This window comes from Atractosteus spatula, chromosome 17 (assembly GCF_055471065.1).
Source record: "Atractosteus spatula isolate fAtrSpa1 chromosome 17, fAtrSpa1.hap1, whole genome shotgun sequence".
NCBI lineage: Eukaryota > Metazoa > Chordata > Actinopteri > Semionotiformes > Lepisosteidae > Atractosteus > Atractosteus spatula.
In genome coordinates this window covers 4,379,835-4,403,283 of record NC_142722.1, presented here as the reverse complement: position 1 = coordinate 4,403,283, position 23,449 = coordinate 4,379,835, and the positions used below count along the sequence as shown (strand labels likewise).

Here is a 23,449-nt window from a genome sequence, read left to right as displayed (position 1 = left end):
CGGTGGAGGAGGTGGAGACAGCTGGGAGAGCCGGTGGAGGAGGTGGAGGCAGCTGGGAGAGCTGGTGGAGGGGGTAGAGGCAGCTGGGAGAGCCGCTGGAGGAGGTGGAGACAGCTGGGAGAGCTGGTGGAGGAGGTGGAGGCAGCTGGGAGAGCTGGTGGAGGGGGTAGAGGCAGCTGGGAGAGCCGCTGGAGGAGGTGGAGACAGCTGGGAGAGCCGCTGGAGGAGGTGGAGACAGCTGGGAGAGCTGGTGGAGGGGGTAGAGGCAGCTGGGAGAGCTGGTGGAGGGGGTAGAGGCAGCTGGGAGAGCTGGTGGAGGAGGTGGAGACAGCTGGGAGAGCCTCTGGAGGAGGTGGAGACAGCTGGGAGAGCTGCTGGTTTGTACAGTAAGTGTACCAAGAGACGGGGCAAATATAGACACACGCCCCCTTCTTGTCTCTCCTGCCTTTGATCTGTGGACAGCCATAGAAGCAGCTGCCTCTGGCTTTGCACAGTCTGCCCCTAACTCCTCATCCACCCAGAAAGATACTTTATCTCCCCTCCAGACGGCTCAGAGTGCCCTCATCGCAGGGGAAGCTCTATCTGTGGGGATCCTGGGGGGAGATCTTAGATGATGTCATTGTCCCTGGCTGTAGCACCCCGGGCTGCAAGACCTCATCCCTGTTCCCTAAAGCACCCCTCCTCCCGCTTGTGTTTTCCCTTTCTCTTTTGTCAAAAGACGCACGCCAGAGGGGGCGGCCGCCTGACTGCACCCCCCCCTCCAGCGGTGTTCAGTCAGTCGCCTCTTTGACATGCAGACTCCACACAGGCCTGATTCGACCCCAAGGACCAGAACCAGACCAGAACCAGCAGCGCTAACCGCTGTGCCAGCCCGAAATAACACTTGAAGACGCTTGAAAAGAGCACTTCAAAACTCCTGATCAAGTCGGATTTGTTCCTGGAGTTTATAACGAAAGCTCAGGAGGGATGACAACGGCCCAGCTCAATCAGACTCGGCTGTCAGTATCTCGCAGTCACTCCTGACATCCACTATCCACCTCTACCGTTATCAATCCTACAGGTGATCCCTATGTCTCCCACCTCCCCCTCTGCAGCTGCCCCTGGGTCACCCCTCACTCACAGGGGCCCTGGGAGGTCCTTGTCCTCTGGCCAGGAGCTCGGCCCTCAGCCAAGCGGGTTCAGCCAATTTTCACTAAACACTCCAGACTCCTTACAGCACCTTTCATTCGAGGGTGTTGGTACTCCTAGCGTGATAAAAATGGCTGCTAACAAAATCAGCAGTAAAATATGCTGAGATGCTCAGTGTCGGCAGCGCTGGGGGCACTCAGCAGCTTACACTGGAGTGACCCGAGCAAACTCAGCTGGAGAAATGGGCTCTACAATTCATAAATGAAAACACAGCTAATCATCACAACTACACAGATTGTTCTACAGAGCGTTGGCCTCAGGCTCTTTAACAGTGTCGATCGTCCTGTCGACACTCCCCCGTTGAGCTTGTGCCTCAGTCCTCTGCTCCGTTGTTAAGAGTTAGAGATGAAGGCATCGGTGTCAGGGTGCTGTCTGTGTGGAGTTTGCATGTTCTCCCTGTGTTTGCATGGGTTTCCTCCAGGTGCTCTGGTTTGATTGCTCTGTGTTGACATGTTGGTGGGGTGCCTTCTGGGAAAATTGCCCCTTGAGTGTGAGTGTGGGTGTGCCTCTCTGCCCTGCGATGGGCTGGCATCCCGTCCGGGAACACGTTATCCTTTCTGGCGGCCGTTGCTTGCCGAGATAGGCTCTGCCCCCTCCCCAAGGGACGGGACCCTGAAGAGGTCCGAAGACGGAGGGATGGCTGGAGAAACAAGACCTTGAAAGAAAGGCGAGTTCTGTCGCCCCCTGGCGGCGGCGGCGGGGAGCGGAGGGGATGTGTTGGCCCGCCGCGGCTGCGCAGTGCAGCCGGGTCGCCAGGGCTGGGTGCAGCAGACGCTTCCACACACCGAAGCGGAGTTTCCGGCTGTTCGCCGCCGACACCGACGAACCCCGAAGGAAAAAGGCGCCGGCTGGGGGGGGAAAGCACTCGGCCACCGGGGGAAAGAGATCTCCTTCTCGCACCGGGCCGGTTCTCGCACACGGCGAGCGGAAGAGGGGGGAGACGGGCAGCGGCGAAAAAGGCGGGGGACCCTAACCGAGAGCCGGCATGGCGAGGGACTACGATTACCTCTTCAAGCTGCTCATCATCGGCGACAGCGGTAAGGAAAGGCCGGGGCCTCCGCACGGGAAGCAGGCCTCGCCCGCTTCCTGGGAAGCGCCAGGGCCCGGGGGCTGCGGGCTGGAGCCGGGCCGCCGCGGGTGCCGCGGGGACGGGTTCGGGCTCGGGTGTCGGCCCTGAGGAAGCGGGCCGTGAGCCGGGCAGCGGCGCTGGCGGGGCGGGGGGCTGGGTGCCAGTGTCGGACAGCAGGCCGGATATGGGCTCTGCCCGTCGGTTTCGGGGGGACAGGCTGGGGGGTGATTCCTGGGGACACGGGGCTCCGGGCGGCCGAGGCGTTGTGACTGAGCCCGGGGCTCGCCAGGGCTCGCTGGCCGGCCGGGCTGCCCCTGTCCGGCCGTGCTCTGAACCTGGGTGCCAGCCTGCTTTTCCACCCTGCACGACCGTCATTTGGAAATAAATGCAAACGTATCTCCTTGCCCGTGAGCTGATCGAAACGTTAATTCATCAGTTTCGTTTCCCATGCTTTTTTTTTTTTAAGTGTGTTGTTTTTTTTAAATTTAATTCTAGATGTTTTTTCCTGGTCTGCCTCGGCGTGATGCTGGGGCTCAGGTACGCCTGTAACAGTGTGCGCTCTGCAGGTGGCTCTTGTGTCGGTGCAGGCGCCCTATCGGGTAACGTGTTGAAAGCTGTGGTTGTAGCTTCCCCCCGTAAAATTAACAGTCAGGATGCAACAGAATTTTGTTTTTCCGAAGGAGCATGAGAGTATTCCAGCTGTGTTGCAGATTTCACCGGAACAGCCTGCTGTCTTAGCTGTTGAAAGCTCAGCCCGAGGTGGCTGTATCACTGTCTGTACAGGGAATACAAACCAACCGGACCGACGAGGAGACCTGTGTCCCGGCCTCACGGAGCCGGAGTTATCACCTCCACTGGTCTTTCAAATCGGAAGTGAGCTGGGGAGCTATATGGTCCTGTCCATTGCAAGCGGTGTGTCCGTTTTCGTGACAGGGTGAAGCGGTATTTGTGATGAGTGGACCAGATATGATCGCCTGAGGAGTAAACAACACGAAATGTAACTTCAGGTGCCCAGTGAGAAGCCTTCAGCAGATCTCTGCATTCAGGCTCATCTTAAAAGGATGTGCTTTTAGCCATTAAACCACAGAGTTATAAAAGGTCAAAGCCAGGCTTAAGGCTCACTCCAGTACGTCGGAGATCTCACACCGGGCAGTAGCTGGGGCTCACAGACGCCCCTAAAAAACGCACTTGTCGTCCCGGTCTGCTGTCGCTCCTCACTCAGCCTGTGTGGCTTTCTGCTTTATATTTCTGGCGTGAGCCAGCCTGACGCCCCCAGAGCTGAGCCAGCCTGACGCCCCCAGAGCTGAGCCAGCCTGCTGTTAAAGGCAGATGGGGTGGCCAGATTTTGCCTGGAGACCCTGGCTTAGCTTCAGCGCTTCTGGGTACCTGAGCAGCTGCTCTCGAACCCGGGCAAGTCCACATGTGATTTTGGCGCTGTCTCATAGTCGCTAATGACCGGAACTTGGGTTCTGCTGACCCGCCTGTCCGTTTGTCGGCAGTGGAGGGCGGAGGATGGGGAGAGGTTGGGGTTCGAGGTGCAGCTTTGCTGGAAGGAAATTCGGGGGGCCTGTGGTCCTGGAGTCCGCAGTCCAGAGAAGCAGTCACGGGCTGTGGGATTACCCTTTCTGCAGGGTACTGGGCAGCTAGCTGTCCTGCCAGGGCTCCTGGCGGGGTGAGGCAAGGCAGAGACTGCCTGGGTTGAGCTCAGGCCCTGGAAGAGCCTGGAGATGCTGGCTGCTGGGAGGTGCGGTGTGGAGGGAGAGCCGGCTGATCCTAAACCTGAAGCACGCGGGCCGGCAGGCTGCTGGGATTCTGGGAGAGAGCTGGGCTTTCCGAAGCAAGATTATCAACGAGGAAGAATCGGGCTGGGGGGGGGGGTTTCCAGACCTCATCTCCCTGAAAGAGCTGAGCTGAAAAGCAGTACTCGTTCTTGTAATCCCCTGTGTCTCCGTGTTCCTGTCTTGCGAATAAACGGCTGTCGTTGCCAGAGAGCATGTGTCTGACCTGGTGGGGTTCACGCTGCTGTGCAGCGAACAGATTTTCCCCTATGATCGCACCCAGAAAGACAAGTTTTTCTCCCACTATTTCAGTCTTCTCTGTTCCGAATAATAAGTCTTCATAGCCCTCTGGCTTCAGGAGTCAAAGGGCCCTGATCTTCAAGCAGCACTACATGGGGGCTTCTTAGGAGCTGTGTTCATAAACGACTTTGGTTGCTTTTGCTTTGTCTCCCCTTTCATTTCTCTTTCATTTTGCTTTAATTTCAGTGATGTAACATTTCTAGGTGACGTGTTCACACTCCAGACGTAGCACGACCGAGACTTGCAGAGCACTGATCAGTCCAGGAGTGCAGGAGTATGTTGCAAGCAGCTTCACTTGGCAACGGTGTTGCAGGAAGTTTCTTTTTTTTTTTTGCAAGTCTTGATCTTGTGCGTCGTTTTCTTAAGTGCTGTGGATGATCAAGCAGAGTGCCATGTGTGAGCCTGTGTTGGCTGGGGAGCAATGAGTCTGGCTCGCAGGAGAAGAGGTGGAACTGTTTCTGGTGGCTCAGACAGCAGCTCATGCCTTCATACAGGCCCTGCAGTTCTCACGCAGCTCGAGTGTTAATTAACACCTCCCTCCTCTGTCGGGCGTCTGCGGGGTGTTGAGCCGCTCGGCAGCTGCGCTGAGGGGGTGACTGTGGGGTTCTGTCGGCCGCAGCAGGGCTGGACCCCCGTGTGTGACGGGGGAGCCGGGGCCGCTGTGGCGTGTGGCGGCGGTGTGTGCGCGCTCTCGCTGGCCCGCGGTCTGCAGGAAACAGGGCCGCCTCTCTTTCCCCCGGGCCTGAGGATGAGCCCTGCTGCTGCTGTGGCTCCTCTTCCTGTGGCTGCGTTAAGGCGCGCGCGCTCCCCTCCGGAGCCCGGCGGGGTCGCCCTGCGGCGTGCACGTCTGCAGGGTCAGTCTAGGCCGCTCTCCGCTGGTGGTTGTCCCACGCGTGTCAGTACCTCGGGGCTCCGGGTCTCTTGGTTTTTTGTGTTCTGAAGGTTTTGCATGCCTGGTGATGCCCCAGTAAGGGCAGTTTTGATTCCCATTACCCAGCCATCTGATCCACTCCGGGTTTTGCCGTGAGCTGCAGGGCCTGTGTACCGTCTCCGGCTTCAGACTGCGAAGGCTGGACTGTGGACTCTTGACTTGCTCGGACAGGGGTGTGAACTGGTGGGGGTTTTTTTGCCCAGCTGGCACAAGAGGCCAGCGGCTGACTTGGAGTGCCCCAGGGGCTCAGGACTGCCGAGGCGGGGTGGCGTTTTCACTGGGGCAAGGCCGGCCTGCTGCCTCTGCAGAGGCTCCAGGTGAGGGGTCGGCGAGGGCGGCGCGCCCTGCTCCTCGTGTCTGTGGACAGGGCTGTGAGCCGAGCCGTGTGTCCGACTCGGGGGCGAGAGGCGAGGGCGTGGGGCTGGAGTGAAGCTGAGACTTGTTAACGCACATACTGTGTGGGGGCGGGCGCGCGTGCGTGCGTTCGGCCACCGTAACCACGACAACCCGGCGTGGCTCCTGTCCCTCGGGCGTTGTGTGTGTGTGTGAGAGGGCTCCCTGCACGCCAGCGTGTGGGTGCGTGAGAGCGTGCGTCACAGCGCGCCGTGTGCGAGGACCACGCTCGAGAAAACCTTAGTGATTCTTGAGAAATGACGACTTTTTTTTTTTAGAAACCAAACGGCATCTTTATGATCGCAGAGCATCCAAACTCTGTCGGGCTCTTTCAGACTGTTGAGCGTCCCTCTGGCGGAGTGGAGAGCAGTAAGGAAGAGGATTGTGAGAGTCAAGGGGGGCCTGATGGATTAGGACAGCCCAGTGTGTGCGCGTTGTAGGAGAGGGCAACCCTTCGCAACTGGCAGGGAAGGGCTTCGGAGACAGCACTTACTCCAGTCGCCGTCCTCTGACGGCACAGCGTGGTCCGCGTGCAACAGCGGGATCCGATCGGATCTCCCTGGCCCAGTTCACCAGCCAGCGGGCCACTCGAAGCTCTTATTCCTCAAGCTCAAGGCAGGGGCTGTGACCTGTGACCTTCTCCTGCCCCTCTCTCTGTACAAGTGCTGGAGGAGCAGGGACCCAGCGCCACCCGTGCGGGTGGGGACTGTTTGTAAGGAGGGAAGGCAGAAGTTGGCATCGCAGTGTGCCGAACGCAGAGAGTGTGCCGACTGTAGGAGCGCGGTGTACAGGACTGTCTGAGCCCACAGTGACGCCTGTGTGGGGTGCCCGTCAGTTCGGGGGGTAGCTGCTTTACAGATTGAGGGGCTTCTGCTCAGGTTGAATGCGTGAGGTCTATGACTGTTGACTCGGCACGCACCTTGTGAAGGAGCCTCAGAGAGTCGATATTCTTTAGGGGGTGACAAGCTGTCCTGCCGTGATTCGTTCCTGTTGAATAAGGGAGGTGATTCAGCCTCATGCGGTGCGTCAGTCTCTCTACAGACCGAGATCGACAGATCTGTCAGGTCCCCCAGAGCTGCGCCTGTCCTCCTGTGGGCCGACTCGCTGGCCCTGTGTGTGACCAGTGAGCGCTGGGCGGGAAGTTGGCTTTGTGAGGGCGCGGGTGCTGGTGTTCCCGGGCTATGCGGCTCGGAGGGCGGGTTTGACAGCAGTCTCGCTCTGAAGTCGTGGCAGAGGGCTGCGCCTGTCCGCTGGGGGCACGGCCCCTCTGGCGCTGCTGTCCGCTGGGGGCACGGCCCCTCTGGCGCTGCTGTCCGCTGGGGGCACGGCCCCTCTGGCGCTGCTGTCCCCCTGGGGCACGGCCCCTCTGGCGCTGCTGTCCCCCTGGGGCACGGCCCCTCTGGCGCTGCTGTCCCCCTGGGGCACGGCCCCTCTGGCGCTGCTTTCCCCCTGGGGCACGGCCCCTCTGGCGCTGCTGTCCCCCTGGGGCACGGCCCCTCTGGCGCTGCTGTCCCCTTGGGGCACGGCCCCTCTGGCGCTCCTGTCGAGCGGTCACCGGCAGGCCGAGCTCTGCCCGCTGCGTGGGGGGAGTGGGCGGGGGGTCCCAGCTGAAGAGCAGACGCAGGGTCACCTGTCCTGCCACAGCGTTACGCAGACGGTGTCGTGGCTGGCCGGTGTGATTGCGCTCACAACTGTCTCAAGTGCTCTCCTGGCCGAGCAGAGGTCTCAGCAGGGCCCGATGCAACAAGCAGCTGACGCGCCCCTGAAAGTGTCAAAACAAGTAACCGCTGGTGAGTTTCACAGAGGGGATGAGCTCCCCAAGAGGGCCTCAATGAGTGAGGTGGGGGACTGACCTTCCAGAATGAATCTGGAGGATTCGGGGGTAAACGGGAGAGAGAGTAGGTAGGGGTGGGATCGGGGCAGGTGGAAGGGGGGTATTTAGATGTGAATGTGTGGGACTCATTCTGGGGGGGAGTGTGCAGGGCAGCAGTCTTGTCTGGATAATCTCCATTCATGCACTGGTCTGCTGTGGGCCAAGTCTGATGATGACTGTGAAGCCCTGTGAAAGGTCACGGTGAGGTCGTGGTCGGGACAGGAGAACTGGGGGGCCTCTTGGATCCCCTCTGCTCTGACCTGTTCCCTGAAACGGTCAGCCAGTTCTCCTCCTGTCCCCCGATGTAAGGAAGGAGATGGCTGGACGAGCGTGGTGCCTTCTGGGGGCTCCTGAAGAGACCGGGGGGGCCGTGTGGGAGTGGGTGTGGGGGTGTGAGAGTGAGAATGTGTGGGCTCTTGCTGAGTGAGGGTGTGAATGTCTGGTGGAAATGTGTGTGTGCAGGTGACGATGGCTGCCTGCGCTGCTGCACAAAGGCCTTTACTGATGCCTGCGCGGAAAAGACGAGAGCTCTCGACGGGCACGAGCTGTGACGGCGCGGTCCTGACTGACGTTTGTCGCTTCCAGTTTCGGTTTCAGTCGCGACTTCAGCTGGCAGTCTGAAGTCAGCCAGAGCCGTCGGACCAGTTGCTGTCAGACTGTCGAAACCTCCCTGCTCCTGCGGACAGCCTGTCTTGTGCTTCAGGTGTTCGGCCTGAGGTGGGGGGGGCTGTTCTTTAGGGAGAAGGTTAAGGGGGACCCCCAGCTGACCCTCTGTCCGTGAAGAGGTCAACCAACAGGTGACCTTTGTGTCAACCTCGACTGTAAGCCATGTTAGGATTAGGAGGTGTGCAGTTTCCCCCTGCTGTCCGGGGGTCCCTGTGCAGCCCTGGCCTGACCGCCCCTCTGTTTGTCTCCGCAGGTGTGGGGAAGAGCAGTCTGCTGCTGCGGTTTGCGGATAACACGTTTTCAGGTAAGAGCCGCGCCGCGCCGTCCGTCTGCCTGGCCTTCACGGGGAGCTGTGGATGCCTGCCGGAGCGGGCAGGGCATCGCTCCTCCAGGTGCTGGGGGGAGGGCAGTGCCGCCTCTTCTGCACTGTCCGCAGCCCCTCGATGAAGGCATCAGGCCCTGTTCTTCCTAGGGCTCAAAATGAACAAAAAGAGAGGAAAGAGATCAAGTGTGTGCTAATAAACATGAGTCAAAGCCAGAGAGAGAGAGAGAGCAGTAAGAAAGGCTCTCCTTCAGGCCCGGAGTGGACACACTTGTGTATCAGGGCCCAGAGGTGGATGATCTGGGCTCTTTCACTCTCCTGCAGAGCCCTACTCCACCGTAGTCCAGTGCTCAGCAGCCCCTGGGGCAATCTGTGAAGACCGAGTAAAGGAAATACTCCTGGGCCAATTGGCTGATTGAAGGAAGGGTTAGTACATTGTTTTGACACCGGGCTGACGGGTTTGGTGCTGCCTGTCGTGGCCCGCCTTGCCTGGCCATGATCAGAGCAAGAGGTCGTCCCAGTGGGGGGTTTGAAACGGTAACAGCTGCGATCCGCGCGTACACAGGGCCTGGTTAATCTGGGGTCCAGTCGTAGCATAACACTTCAAACCAGGACAGACCAATCTCGCACGGATTAAATTCTAGCCTGAACCTGCCAGCAATAACACAACATCACTTTATTAGCCCTATACAATTTCTTGTATTAAGAATTTCTTTTCACAGACCCCAGCTTGCTCTCCATGAGACACACAGACAGGGAGAGAAGCTGGGGGTCAGAGCGCAGGGTCAGCCATGTATACGGCGCCCCTTGAGCAGTTGGGGTGAAGGGTCTTGCTCAGGGGCCCATCAGAGTAGGATTCCTCTGCCGGCCGTGGGATTTGAGCCGGCAACCTCCCAGCCACAGGCACAGATCCTGAGCCACAGCACCACCACTAGCGATCATGGTTGCTTTGAAACGGCAAATCCTGCTTCCCATACCCCCCCCCCCCATGCTGAACACGATCTGACCCCGGCAGTCTGTCTGTGTCCATCTGCATGCAGGTAGCTACATCACCACGATCGGGGTGGACTTCAAGATCCGCACAGTGGAGATCAACGGCGAGAAGGTCAAGCTGCAGATCTGGGACACGGCCGGACAGGAGCGGTTCCGCACCATCACCTCCACGTGAGTGTCAGTCGGCGAGCGCGCCGCCTCCGCGCCGCTGGGGCCGCCTCTCCCGATCAGCTAGACCCTTCCCAGGGCTGGGGATCAGGGCGACGGTCCTTCTGAGGGCTGGGTGTGAATTCTTCCCAGCCCACATGGTGAGATCAGTGATACAGCTTTCAGTCAGTCTGGGCTGTCCAGTGACAGTCCTGTGCGTGAGGTGACCAATGGGCTTTCGGTCAGTCTGGGCTGTCCAGTGACAGTGTTGTGTGTGAGGTGACTGCTGGGATTTTGGTCTGTCTGGGCTGTCCGGTGACAGTCCTGTGCGTGAGGTGACCTCTGGGCTTTTGGTCAGTGTGTGCTGTCCAGTGCTATAGCCCTGAGTGTGTGAGATGGCCAGTGGGCTTTTGGTCAGTCTGGGTTGTCCAGTGGGTGACACAGTCCTGTGTGTGAGGTGACCTCTGGGCTTTCGGTCAGTCTGGGCTGTCCGGTGACAGTGTGTGTGAGGTGACCTCTGGGCTTTCGGTCAGTCTGGGCTGTCCGGTGACAGTCCTGTGCATGAGGTGACCTCTGGGCTTTCGGTCAGTCTGGGCTGTCCGGTGACAGTCCTGTGCGTGAGGTGACCTCTGGGCTTTCGGTCAGTCTGGGCTGTCCGGTGACAGTGTTGTGCATGAGGTGACCTCTGGGCTTTCAGTCAGTCTGGGCTGTCCGGTGACAGTGTTGTGCATGAGGTGACCTCTGGGCTTTCGGTCAGTCTGGGCTGTCCGGTGACAGTGTTGTGCATGAGGTGACCTCTGGGCTTTTGGTCAGTCTGGGCTGTCCAGTGACAGTCCTGTGCGTGAGGTGACCTCTGGGCTTTCGGTCAGTCTGGGCTGTCCGGTGACAGTCCTGTGCGTGAGGTGACCTCTGGGCTTTCGGTCAGTCTGGGCTGTCCGGTGACAGTCCTGTGCGTGAGGTGACCTCTGGGCTTTCGGTCAGTCTGGGCTGTCCGGTGACAGTCCTGTGAGTGAGGTGACCTCTGGGCTTTCGGTCAGTCTGGGCTGTCCGGTGACAGTCCTGTGCGTGAGGTGACCTCTGGGCTTTCGGTCAGTCTGGGCTGTCCGGTGACAGTCCTGTGCGTGAGGTGACGTCTGGGCTGTCCGGTGACAGTCCTGTGCGTGAGGTGACCTCTGGGCTTTCGGTCAGTCTGGGCTGTCCGGTGACAGTGTTGTGCGTGAGGTGACGTCTGGGCTTTCGGTCAGTCTGGGCTGTCCAGTGACAGTCCTGTGCGTGAGGTGACCTCTGGGCTTTCGGTCAGTCTGGGCTGTCCGGTGACAGTCCTGTGCGTGAGGTGACCTCTGGGCTTTCGGTCAGTCTGGGCTGTCCGGTGACAGTGTGTGTGAGGTGACCTCTGGGCTTTTGGTCAGTCTGGGCTGTCCGGTGACAGTCCTGTGCGTGAGGTGACCTCTGGGCTTTCGGTCAGTCTGGGCTGTCCAGTGACAGTCCTGTGCGTGAGGTGACCTCTGGGCTTTCGGTCAGTCTGGGCTGTCCGGTGACAGTCCTGTGAGTGAGGTGACCTCTGGGCTTTCGGTCAGTCTGGGCTGTCCGGTGACAGTCCTGTGCGTGAGGTGACCTCTGGGCTTTCGGTCAGTCTGGGCTGTCCGGTGACAGTCCTGTGCGTGAGGTGACGTCTGGGCTGTCCGGTGACAGTCCTGTGCGTGAGGTGACCTCTGGGCTTTCGGTCAGTCTGGGCTGTCCGGTGACAGTGTTGTGCGTGAGGTGACGTCTGGGCTTTCGGTCAGTCTGGGCTGTCCAGTGACAGTCCTGTGCGTGAGGTGACCTCTGGGCTTTCGGTCAGTCTGGGCTGTCCGGTGACAGTCCTGTGCGTGAGGTGACCTCTGGGCTTTCGGTCAGTCTGGGCTGTCCGGTGACAGTGTGTGTGAGGTGACCTCTGGGCTTTTGGTCAGTCTGGGCTGTCCAGTGACAGTCCTGTGCGTGAGGTGACCTCTGGGCTTTCGGTCAGTCTGGGCTGTCCGGTGACAGTGTTGTGCGTGAGGTGACCTCTGGGCTTTCGGTCAGTCTGGGCTGTCCGGTGACAGTCCTGTGTGTGAGGTGACCTCTGGGCTTTCGGTCAGTCTGGGCTGTCCAGTGACAGTCCTGTGTGTGAGGTGACCTCTGGGCTTTCGGTCAGTCTGGGCTGTCCGGTGACAGTCCTGTGCGTGAGGTGACCTCTGGGCTTTCGGTCGGTCTGGGCTGTCCGGTGACAGTGTGTGAGGTGACCTCTGGGCTTTCGGTCAGTCTGGGCTGTCCAGTGACAGTCCTGTGTGTGAGGTGACCTCTGGGCTTTCGGTCAGTCTGGGCTGTCCGGTGACAGTCCTGTGTGTGAGGTGACCTCTGGGCTTTCGGTCAGTCTGGGCTGTCCGGTGACAGTCCTGTGTGTGAGGTGACCTCTGGGCTTTCGGTCAGTCTGGGCTGTCCGGTGACAGTCCTGTGCATGAGGTGACCTCTGGGCTTTCGGTCAGTCTGGGCTGTCCGGTGATCTTCTAGGCTTTACAGGTACTTTCATTTTGCCTCTGGTTCAGACGCAGAAAACAGTCGATTTCACACGTAGTGAGCTTTGCTAAATCAGTCCGGAAGTGAAACTGAAAGCGAGATGACCGCGGAGGTCTGGCCTTCTTCCCTGAAAGAGGGAAATGGGATCGATCAGGACTCATCAGCGTGCCTCTTCCACGGCCCATGAGCGCCGATCAGTTCCGACCTGCCCCTTGGTCGAAGAGCAGTGGGATCTGTGTGGGGACTGAGCTGCAGCCTGCGCAGAGGCCCTGGGGGACAGCCAGCTGCTGGGAGCCGTGAGGCCGGAAGAGGAGTTCCGAATCACAAGAGGGGACCAGCAGGCCGGGAACGAGCCCGGTGGAAACCCCCCGCGGACACTCGGCTCTCAGTGTCCCGGCCGCCGCCAGCGCTGGGCGAAGGCTCTTCTCCTCGGGGTTCTTCTGCGTCTTCCGTCCGTGTAGGGCTGGTGATGGCGGCCCGGGGCCGGCTCTTCAGCACAGCACAGCCGCGCGTCGCGCAGCGGGGTCGGCGCGAGAGAGGCCTGGGTTTGTGTCCGGGGCCCATCGGAGACTGCAGGCCTGCTCGCGCCCCGGGCCGAGGCCCCGCACCTGGGCTGGGGTTCCTGCTGCCGCTTCCCCCTGTGTGGGTCGAGACGTCCCCTGCCCTTCCTGCACACCTGCGGGGGCTGGCGCCTGCGGCTGGCCGAGGGGGAAGAGAGGCTCGTCCGCCTGCCGGGGATGCTGGAAGGCTTTGTGTCCGTTCCTCTTCAGCCAGGTCGTGGGGACGAGGGGGGGGCATGTGCTTTCCAGCCGTGGGGCCTCATGTGGGGGTCGAGTGGGGTAATTTCTTGCATTTATATTGCACTTTTCACCCCACTGGATCCCAAAGCACTTCAGCACTGAAAGGGACCCACTTTGCCCCTCTGCGCAGCTGCCCCAGCTGCCATTCTGCACCAGCTGCCCCTCTGCGCAGCTGCCCCAGCTGCCATTCTGCCCCAGCTGCCATTCTGCACCAGCTGCCCCTCTGCGCACCTGCCCCTCTGCGCAGCTGCCCCAGCTGCCATTCTGCACCAGCTGCCCCTCTGTGCAGCTGCCCCAGCTGCCATTCTGCACCAGCTGCCCCTCTGCGCGGCTGCCATTCAGCCCCAGCTGCCATTCTGCACCAGCTGCCCCTCTGTGCGGCTGCCATTCAGCCCCAGCTGCCATTCTGCACCAGCTGCCCCTCTGCGCGGCTGCCATTCAGCCCCAGCTGCCATTCTGCACCAGCTGCCCCTCTGTGCGGCTGCCATTCAGCCCCAGCTGCCATTCTGCACCAGCTGCCCCTCTGTGCGGCTGCCATTCTGCACCAGCTGCCCCTCTGTGCAGCTGCCCCAGCTGCCATTCTGCACCAGCTGCCCCTCTGTGCAGCTGCCCCAGCTGCCATTCTGCACCAGCTGCCCCTCTGTGCAGCTGCCCCGGCTGCCATTCTGCACCAGCTGCCCCAGCTGCCCCTCTGCCCCAGCTGCCCCTCTGCCCCAGCTGCCATTCAGCCCCAGCTGCCCAGCTGCCCTCTGTGCGGCTGCCATTCTGCACCAGCTGCCATTAGGAAGAATCTGCTTCACCAGGTGGAATATGGGGAACTTTAGGGAGAGCAGACCGTTCAAGCTCACAGTGGAATCGGTCCCAGAATACCAGGCTTAATGCCCAAAATTCTTCTGATCACCCGTGGGGCCTCTGACCAAGTAAGCAGGACCTCAGGACCTTCGGTTTCATCTGAAGTCACCATACTGGGGTGCTGGTTCTCGTCCAGTAGAAGAGCGCCTCCTACTGGTCCACCAGCACCACTTACAGCAGCGGCCTGGTGTTCCTCCTACACCTGTGCAGATCAGGCACACCCGACTGGGAGATCAGATCAATTCAGGCTGCAAGTTTGCACCATCTCTCATTGAAAATATTTGCAGTGGACTGCGAGCTCAGCAGGGCTTCCTGCAGACAGCCTGACTTTCCAGTGCAAACCTACAATCAGCATCTATATTTAAGCTGTGGGTTTTCAGACAGGCCTGAGGTCAGCCAGGCCCACACTGAGCACTAGTGACTCGGAGCTCTTGGTTGAGTACACCAGCACTTTTGAGTTGCTGAGTTCTGTGTTTATGACTCTGCTGTTTTAACCTTCGTTTGTGTTTTCTGCTTTTCTGCGCAAGGCTCCCTTCCCACACCCCACTGTTAAATCGAGAACGCAAAACGAGCGCGTGAGAAATGTGGAGATTATGCCGGCCGCTCTCCCTGTTCGCTAGTTGTGAGTGTATGTTTCCCGTTTCCCTGTTGAGTTCCCAGCGCAATAACGGAGTTTCGGCCAGGAAACCTGGAAATACTCGTTTGAGGAAAATGGGAAACTCCACCTAGCAGGACTGCCGGGCTGCGTCTGGAAAAGGGAGTGAATGTCGTCTGTGGGGAGCAGGGCGTGTGCGAGTGCAGCGTGGTCACGGGACGCTGCTCTCCTGCACCGGGCCGGTCCTGCATTCACGCCTAGTGCCGTTTCTCAGGGCCGATCACAGAAGAGCTTCTTGGAATCAAGTCACAGGAAACACAAGCGTGGTTTAGCTCGCTTTTGAACACGCAAAGGTTCATCCCCTGCTGAAAAGAGAAGAAAAGAAGCCCAGCGTTAATGGCTGCACAGCCGAACTAAGGTGGACCTGGAGCAGGCTCCACAGCCGAGACGTTGTTTCTTATCAGCAGGAATAGACCTGTGCTTGTTCCTTTGCAGCCCGCGCGCAGACGCAGCTCCCTTCTGTCTGTGGGGGTGCGTTTGGTGTGCAGGAGGGAAGCTGCCGGAGCCCTGTGTGGCAGTGAGGCCCAGCGCAGGGGCTCAGTTACCGGACGAGTCCGCCGTCCGCTCCTCCATTCTGCACTACAGCGCTTCACCCTTTCTCTCCACTTGCCCCTCTTCCTCTTCCCCTCTGGGCTCCACTGGTCTCCTCCTCCTCCTCCCCATCTCCGCAGCCTCCCCTCTCTGCCTATTGTGTCTCCCCTCTCTGCCTATTGTGTCTCCCTCTCTGCCCTTGGTAGCTCCTCTCTGCCCTCTGTGCCTCCTCTCTCCCTCCTGTGTCTCCCCTCTCTGCCCTCTGTGCCTCCTCTCTCCCTCCTGTGTCTCCCCCCTCTGCCCTTGGTGGCTCCTCTCTGCCCTCTGTGCCTCCTCTCTCCCTCCTGTGCCTCCCCTCTCTGCACATTGTGTCTCCCCTCTCTGCCCTCTGTGCCTCCTCTCTCCCTCCTGTGTCTCCCCCCCTCTGCCCTCTGTGCCTCCTCTCTCCTTCCTGTGTCTCCCCTCTCTGCCCTCTGTGTCTCCCCTCTCTGCCCTCTGTGCCTCCTCTCTCCCTCCTGTGTCTCCCCCCTCTGCCCTTGGTGGCTCCTCTCTGCCCTCTGTGCCTCCTCTCTCCCTCCTGTGCCTCCCCTCTCTGCCCTCTGTGCCTCCTCTCTCCCTCCTGTGTCTCCCCCCCTCTGCCCTCTGTGCCTCCTCTCTCCTTCCTGTGTCTCCCCTCTCTGCCCTCTGTGCCTCCCCTCTCCCTCCTGCAACGCTGGTGGCTCTCTGCTGGCGCTCTGCGCGGAGAGTGCCTGCCCTCGGCCACAGACAAACCGGCGCGGCTCCGTTTTCCCTCCTCGTTATCCGAGCATGTCTCCAAGGGGCGGACATAAACCTTCTCCTCTTCGGCTTTGTTTGTCCTGTGTTGCGGGGGGGGGGAGACAGTGCCTTCGTCCTGCTTCCTACTAAGAGTGAATTAGTTTTCAGCTGTCTGTGGTCTGTTTCGGTACCCTTTTTCCTTCTAACTGGTGAGTGAGAGAGAGCCTTGTTGTGGTTTCCAGCTGGGCGTACTGCCAGGGGCCTGTGCACGAACGCTTCCTCTCCCCGCTGCACCTGCAGGACACGGTGCTTACCTCGGCCCTCCCTGGACCCCGGACCACCGCCAGACCTGGGGGTGGGGGGGGGGGGCTGGCTTTGTCGCACAGGCTGCTGGCGATGAGGAGTGTGACTGCAGGCCCCTGGCCAGTCCCGTTTGTGACTTCTCTCCAAGCGTGGAGCGAGGAGCGAGGAGAGTGTTGTCTTCCTGCAGGACTCCTTGAGACTGGGCTCAGGCCGCAGTGTGCCTGCAGGATGGGGGGTAGTTGTCTGGACCCTGCAGCGACTGTGTCGGGGTCCCGGCTGGGGTTTGATCTTCGGCTGGTGGTGTTTGTACCGCTTTGCCGGTTTCAGCCGATCGCCGCTGTTCTTCGTTGTGCACCTCCTGGTGGAGGTCATCCACGTCGGGGGGAAACAGCCCAGCCTGCAGAGGAAAGGGCCTCTAGCACGCTGAAGGCTCCTCAGGCTTTCTGTCGTTGTTTTACCCGGTGTATCGCTGCTGGGTTGGGATTAGCAATGTGGATGGCTCGCGTGCGTGGACGGTTCTCGTTTCTTTACGCAGCGGGGAGGGCAGACGGCTCGTCCTGCAGTGTCCCACGCTCCTCCTTGATCAGGTCAGACCCCCCCCTGCTGCTGGAGGTCCGGCCGTCTCTGTGTGTCGAGGGCTCCCCGCGAGTGGAGGCCCAGCGGGGCTCGGGGAGGAGGGGAAACTCAGTGTTTGTTATTCTAACCTGGGGTGGGGGGGCCTCTTGGAAGCTCTCGCACGGACACACCGGCGGCCATGCAGGAGGCGACTCGGGGCGCGGCGCTGCTCTCGTCAGCCCCGAGCGGGAGACATCCTGTGCGACGTCACTGCCTCGCCGCAGACAGGAAGCCGCTCGCTGTGGTGGAGCTGGGGGGTGACTGCACGTCTGCCTCCGAGCCTCTGCCTGTGCCACAGCCTGCTCTCTCCTGCTCTCCTGGCTGTCCCCCGTCCTCGTCCTCGGGACTCTAGCGTAGGCCGAACAGTCGTCACAGAAGAGATGGTGGAACAGTCTCCTTTTCTGACCCTTTCTGCTGGAGAGCCTGCGACACGGGGAAAGTGGAGCCGGACTCTGCTGTGTCAGCCTGCTGTGCTCTGAGCTGGGTGTTTGGTTGCAGCTGTGTCATCAAAGGTTGCTCATTTTTAACCATTTTGAAAAACGAGGCCGAGGAGAAATTATAATTGATAGTGTCATGGTTAAAGCATTCAATCAAAAAGCCTGTTTTTAAGCCCATTTGCCATATTGGGATAAACTGGTCCTCTGCCAAAGTTACAGTCTGGCAAAACAGATTCACAAGTGTAGTTTGCCGGTTCTTAGCTTTGTGGTCTTGATTTCAGTTTAAAACAATCAGTACAGTGCTCCCTTTCTCTGTTCCTTGCTCTTGAGTCTCTGTGGTTCTGTAGACTAGCTGAGATTTCTCACTGTCTTTCTCCATTTCTGCAGATGAGCTGAGAACTGGAACTGGAGAGCTATTGTTTGGTTTTTTTTCATGCCCGGATTGCAAAACGGTCACACGCATCCAGGAGCCAGAGTGCTCCCAGGGCTCCCCCTGCTGGCCACGGGGGAGAATAGCAGCCTGTCAGTACTGCCATACTGTCACTCCTGCAAAGTTAAATGGAATACAGCAGGTTGGGGGGTCCCATGGGGACCGCGGACTTGGGTTTCTACTCATAAAAAGAGAATTTCAATGCTTAGATGATTTATTGAAGAGAGAGAATCCTAATGTTTTTGTAAGGTCAAGAACACATGTTTTTTTTAACAGCAGCCTGTCATCTCAAGTCTTATTTGTGTTGAAACGGAGCGTATTGAACAGCTGGTGATGAGGAAGGGTCATGGTCACGGTGGCAGGGTCTCTCTGCTCCCCCAGGGCCGCCGACCAGCTGGGTCAATGGAGAGAGACGCGAGCAGAGAAGGGTCACACTGGTCCAGTTAAGAGAAGAATTGATCGAAATTGATCAACTAGGCGATTAAGTGCTTGCAAAGCAGGAGGTGATGCCGTGATTTGGGGGCAACGGGATTGGGGGAGCTTTGCCGTAGGCCGATCGCGGACAAAACCTCGCGGACGCGCCCCAAGTCTGGTCCCTGACCGAGGGGATCCCCTTGTTCCCGCAGGTACTACCGGGGCACCCACGGCGTGATCGTGGTGTACGACGTCACCAGCGCCGAGTCCTTCGTCAACGTCAAGCGCTGGCTCCACGAGATCAATCAGAACTGCGACGACGTCTGTAGGATACTGGGTGAGCAGACCGCCGGCCGCCGGCCGCCGGCCGCGTGGCGTAGCCCTGCGCCCCCTCTCTAATGCCCCCCCCTCTCTCTCCCTCTCTCAGTGGGCAACAAGAATGACGACCCTACCTCCAAGGTGGTGGAGACCAACGACGCACAGAAGTTCGCCGAGCAGATGGGCATCAGCCTCTTCGAGACGAGCGCCAAGGAGAACGTCAACGTGGAGGAGGTCTGTGCCCGTGGCGCGGGGGGGGGGGTTGGGGTTCAGGGTTCGGGGAGACCGGGGGGCGCATTGCGCTCAGAGTTCTCGGACTTCCTGGGTCCAGTTTCCGGGTTGTTCTCTCTTGTTCAGCCCGGGGTTTAAAGGGGAGTGGCCACACTGTTTTTATTTTTAGGGGTTAGAAAGAATCAGCACTGAGTGTATTTCAAACCACAGCACCAGTAAAATTGCGCACAGTAACATGTAAGACTTCCAGTTCATATCGCCAAATGGCGCTGTGCAAACCTGGGAATTTCGGCCATGTTCTGCAGTTCGGAACGAGGCAACAAAACTTCCGCTGAGGTGAAGCGGCCCTGCGACACTTGTGAATCCAGCTCTTTATTCCAGTAGAGATACTGCAGATCACGTTGGAACATTTCTGCGCTGAAACGTCTGCTGCACCACCTGTACTTTCTGCATCGCATTAGTCACTGCAGCGACTAGTGAGCAGGAAGGGCCGCATCACGTCACAATATTCGCAAACACTCTTGTCCGTATCGAGACCAGGGGTGTGCAATAACATGGTGATTTTCAGCACTTTCACTATGCTCACGATTTTGTGCTGAATTTGGAATTGGTCAAACTTTGCAATACTGTCCGTTAATTTATTTTGACTTCCGGTCTGAGAAATCGGGGCTGCGGTTCCCCTTTAATTGGGTCCTCCACCCGACCAGTAGTGGGGCCGGCGGGAGCTCTCCGTTTGACATCGGTTGAATTGAAGTCATCGATTGAAATTTAAAAGTGACCCAAATCGAAATCAGCCGCGTTTTAGCGGGTGTGAACTGTGCCAAGCCAAGCAAGCGAGAACCTCTCAGGAGCTCTGCCCTCCGGCTCCCCTGCGCCCTCAGCTGTCGGACGAGTCGAGAGGCGTGCCCCGCGAGCCCGTGCGTGGCGGGAGAGCGCGGCGCGCAGGGGCCGGCCCCGCCAGCAGCCGACTGACGTGCTTTTGTCTCCGCAGATGTTCAACTGCATCACGGAGCTGGTGCTGAAGGCCAAGAAGGAGGTGCTGGCCAAGCAGCAGCAGCAGCAGCAGAACGACGTGGTGAAGCTGACGAAGAACAGCCGGAGGAAGAGGAAGTGCTGCTAGCGGCGCACGCCGGCGAGAGGGGGGGGGGGGGCGGGCACAGGACTCCGGTCACGGAAACGCGCCGGCACGCACACCAGTCCGAAAGATTTAACAACAAAAAAAAGGCAAAAAAAAAAAGAAATAAAATACGAAGTGGTCCCTTTTGGACGAACGAATCAAGGATTTCAAAAAAATATATATGTACAGATTTTTAGATGTTGGAGTTTTATTTGGAATTCATCGGCTCTGTCGTGTTATTTAAAAACGGTCCTCCCCGTTTTCCTCTATTTCAAGGAGCAGGAAGCAGGACTGCCGTCACCGCCAACTTCACATATAAATACGTTTCTTCCTTTGCGTCGGATCGGTTTGACTCTCCTTCCCTGTCTTGTGCTCCCCCTCGCTGTGACCTGGGGTGGACTGGAGGAAACGCAGAGCGAAGCTCCCAGCATCCTCCTCGGGGGGACACGGAACTGGCTTGTTTTCCCCAGGGAAGAGGGGCCGGGGGGCGGCAGGGGGCACCGCAGCTCCAGGCCTCCCTTCAACCTAATGAGTTGCCCGTCATGTATCGTTGCTTTAGTCTAATGCCAACAAATCATGAACTTTAGAGTTTCAAGTTTTTTTTTTTAAATAAATAAAAAATGTTCTTAATCTCCAGTTTGTTGGCTAGTAGTGTCGGCAGGCCCTGCTGCCGGAGAGGTGACCTCTGACCTGTTGGTGCGCGCCTGGCTCTGCCTCTTCCTTTCTGCCCCCCCTTCTCCCCGACGCCCCCAGACTCGCAGCACCTCGTCTCGTAAAGGGCAGAGGAGCCCGCGGGCACTGTAACGTCCCGTCTGGCTCTCGGGCTGAGCGGTTTGGCTTTTCCTTGCCGGTAGGGGAAGCGGGCAGCCGCGCGGTGTTGGAGGCGCTATGCCGGCGTCTCGGCTGTGTGCGGGGGAGCCGGGAGTGGCCCCTGGGGGCCTTTGGGTTTCCCCAAGCCCCTCAGGTCTGGTCTGGGGGCTCACAGGCACCGTCATCACTGTCCGAGAGGTGTGTCTCGGTATGAACCCCTTTTTTATTTTTATGATTGTTTACGGAACCTAGCAACATATTTTAATTCTTACAGAAGCAGTTCAGAGTTTCATGCCTTCTGCATTTTCTCTGTTGTCGTTTTTGTGATCGTTGCTCCTGCTGTGGATGTGGACGGTATCCAAATATCTCCGCTTGCTGGTTCTTCCTGTTGTGTGGGCTGGTCTGTCCTGGGACAGGTGGGGGGTGTTGGGGGCACGATAACCACTTCACGTCCCTCCCAAACTCCTCCAGCCCCCACCCTCGTTCCACATCCTCGCAGAGAAACACCAGGAGCCCCTCCACTCGGCTGGAGCTGGAGCCGGAATTCTGTACCAGATGCTGGGGGAGCACCTGGATCTGTCTCTCCTTACAGACTGACTCCCACTCAGGAGGCAGGGGGAAGGGTACAGAAGTCTGAATCAGATTAGTGCGACACCAGCTCTACTGAAGAAGCAATACGTGCGTCACTGAAACTCTTCCCCCTTCCCCAAGGGATACAACGTTATGAGTCCTTGAAAGATTTTTTTTAACACAAGTTGACAGGTTAGGGAGAGGAGCGCTGTCCCAAGTTCAGCTGAGTGCTGTGTAGGTGTCCCTGCAGCTATTGGGTGGGGTTGGATCTGCTCCCCGCACTTGCTGTGGTGGTCTGAGACGAGAGAGAAGACTGCGTAGCTCGATTCAGCTCCATAGGAGGACTTGGGAAACGTTCTGCTTTGATCAATCATGTGGATGGACATTGAAGCTTAAGATTCCCCCTCCTCCAGAAAGTGAGCTCTGTTTCACCTGGAATTGGGCCGGAGGGCTGCTACTGCTGGAGCTTTCACCTTGCAGCCCTGCTGCTGCCCCGTGGGCTGGGGTGTCGGGTGCCCCGGCCTCCCCAGGAGACCCGCCCTTGCGCACCGCGAGAGTCGCTGCATCAAGGGTACCACCGTCAGCATCTGAAGCCAATAAGCTCTTCTCCAAGTTCAAGTCACGCTCGAGGTTTCTAAATGATTCCATGCATTTTTTTTTGTGGTATTTTTTTAGAATTGGTTTTTAAGGAGCTGCCTTCTCCTGGCATCCTCTATACCCCTCTCTTCTGAGATCAACAACGCGTGACTGGCGCAGCTCAGAAGCCCTTCCCTTCCTTAACGAGCGCAGCAGGGATGTGTGGAGGTGTGGAGCTGATCTGGCGCTGCGGTTGGACTGCAGGTTGATAATGCTTGTGACTGTGCCCTGTTCCACCATGTACTGAGAAGGCATAAACTTGAGTCCAGAACAAGTATAGAAAAGTGCAAAAAAAAGAATTTTTTTTAGTTCTTTTTATATATATATATATTGAACCTCTTTTCTTTTCAAACTGGTTCGCTGTACACTGGAGAACTAAGATGTATTATTAATTTTCCCTAAATCAATTTAATCCATAATAAATGTTTTCCAAAGTTAAATGTGATAGTTACAGGATTGCCTTCTTTTGTCCTTAGGGTTATCTGCTGGGATGCACGAGTGTTTCTCCAGGAAGCAGCTCTTGGTTTTCGGGGTTTTGGATGCCGGTGTGAGGGTGGCTGTGGGGGTGTTTTGCTGTACCCTTTTGAAAAAACGGGGCGTTTCAAGTCGGCTGTCGAGTCACTTCGGCTGCGTGATCAGTGATGAGGAACTTTGGGCGTGCTTGTGGAGGAATCTCCCTTTCAGTGCTCTCTCAGTTTAGATCTACAGCTGGATATTAAGCACGGTGGTGCTCCTTCTTCTCTCAGAGTAAAAATGACCCCAGAAGTCACTCTGTGCACCCCCTCTGTCCCGCCAGAGTAGGGCCTGGATTAAACTGAAACGGGTCTAACCCAGCCCTTTGCAAATTCCAAATGTGCATTCTGGAAACGCCTTCCAAAATGACATTTTGACAGCAGTTTAGTCTGCTCAACGATATGGCCTGAAGGCACACCGTTGGCCCTGGCGCTGCATGAGCGGGTCGAAGTTCTGGGTTGATCTGGGCCAGACTCCAGCCCCGGGGGTCGAGCCTCTGTCTCCTCCGGCTCCAGCCTGAGGCCTGGACCCGACGAGGGCATTTTGCGCGCACGGTAAAAATGGAACCACTTTTTTTTTATTATACTTGCATGCCGTTAAAATAAAGTTATTTGGAAATCCCGTACGGAGGTGGGGTTTTTCTTGCAGGTGTGTGTGTGCCTTGTGCGTCAGTGTTTTGAAACGGGCCTGTCCCGTGCTGCTGTCCTCAGCCTGGCCGTGCGTGTGACCCCTGTGTGCAGTGTCCTTGTGGGAGGGGGGTGGTTAATGAAGGTAAACACAAGTTTAATTTTTTTTGCTGTTTTTTTAACACGCAATGTCTGACGGTTACTGAGGGCCCGTGACTTCGCAGATCATCTAAGGAGGGGGGGAATATCCCTAACTATCAGTTTCTATGGATAGTACAAAAAACAAGGCTCTTAGTAATGGAGCTTTACTCAAATAGTGTGTGTGTGGTCCCTAGTGACACGCTGAAGGTTTTGTTTGGATATTGAAAATGTATGTGTAGGAACATTAAGAGTTTTGAGAGAGGAGGACACAGGACAGAGGTCGTGAGAGGAGACCGACATTGTTGAAGGCTTCTGGGCTTTTTGAGAGAGGAGGAGAGAAACCGCTTTGCGACCACAGGACAGAGCTCTCCAGGGGACCGTTCTCCAGGGTCTCGGACTGGGTAGAGACCACGAGACGCAGTCCCTGGTGTGCAGGCACCTCCGACACGGCAGTTTCAGGCCAGACCTCGGAGATCCAAACACGCTGAAAGGCAGAAGA

The 23,449-nt window shown here is 58.1% G+C and overlaps 1 protein-coding gene across 1 annotated transcript; it reads left to right on the top strand.

The window, feature by feature from the left end:
• The first annotated feature begins 1,915 nt into the window (after nt 1–1,915).
• On the top strand, nt 1,916–22,805 carry rab35b (RAB35, member RAS oncogene family b). Its single transcript, XM_088935614.1, has 6 exons — nt 1,916–2,225; nt 8,452–8,502; nt 9,561–9,684; nt 18,201–18,325; nt 18,416–18,540; nt 19,529–22,805. The coding sequence occupies exons 1-6, from the start codon at nt 2,174–2,176 to the stop codon at nt 19,655–19,657; spliced, it is 606 nt and encodes a 201-aa protein (XP_088791740.1). The 5' UTR covers nt 1,916–2,173; the 3' UTR covers nt 19,658–22,805.
• The last annotated feature ends 644 nt before the right edge of the window (nt 22,806–23,449 follow it).

Excerpts from the sequence above, each read along its gene's own strand:
- rab35b (XM_088935614.1), top strand. The coding sequence starts at position 2,174 with ATGGCGAGGGACTACGATTACCTCTTCAAGCTGCTCATCATCGGCGAC. Across the intron at positions 9,685-18,200 it reads TTCCGCACCATCACCTCCAC|GTACTACCGGGGCACCCACG; the intron begins GTGAGTGTCAGT and ends TTGTTCCCGCAG. Across the intron at positions 18,326-18,415 it reads CGACGTCTGTAGGATACTGG|TGGGCAACAAGAATGACGAC; the intron begins GTGAGCAGACCG and ends TCCCTCTCTCAG.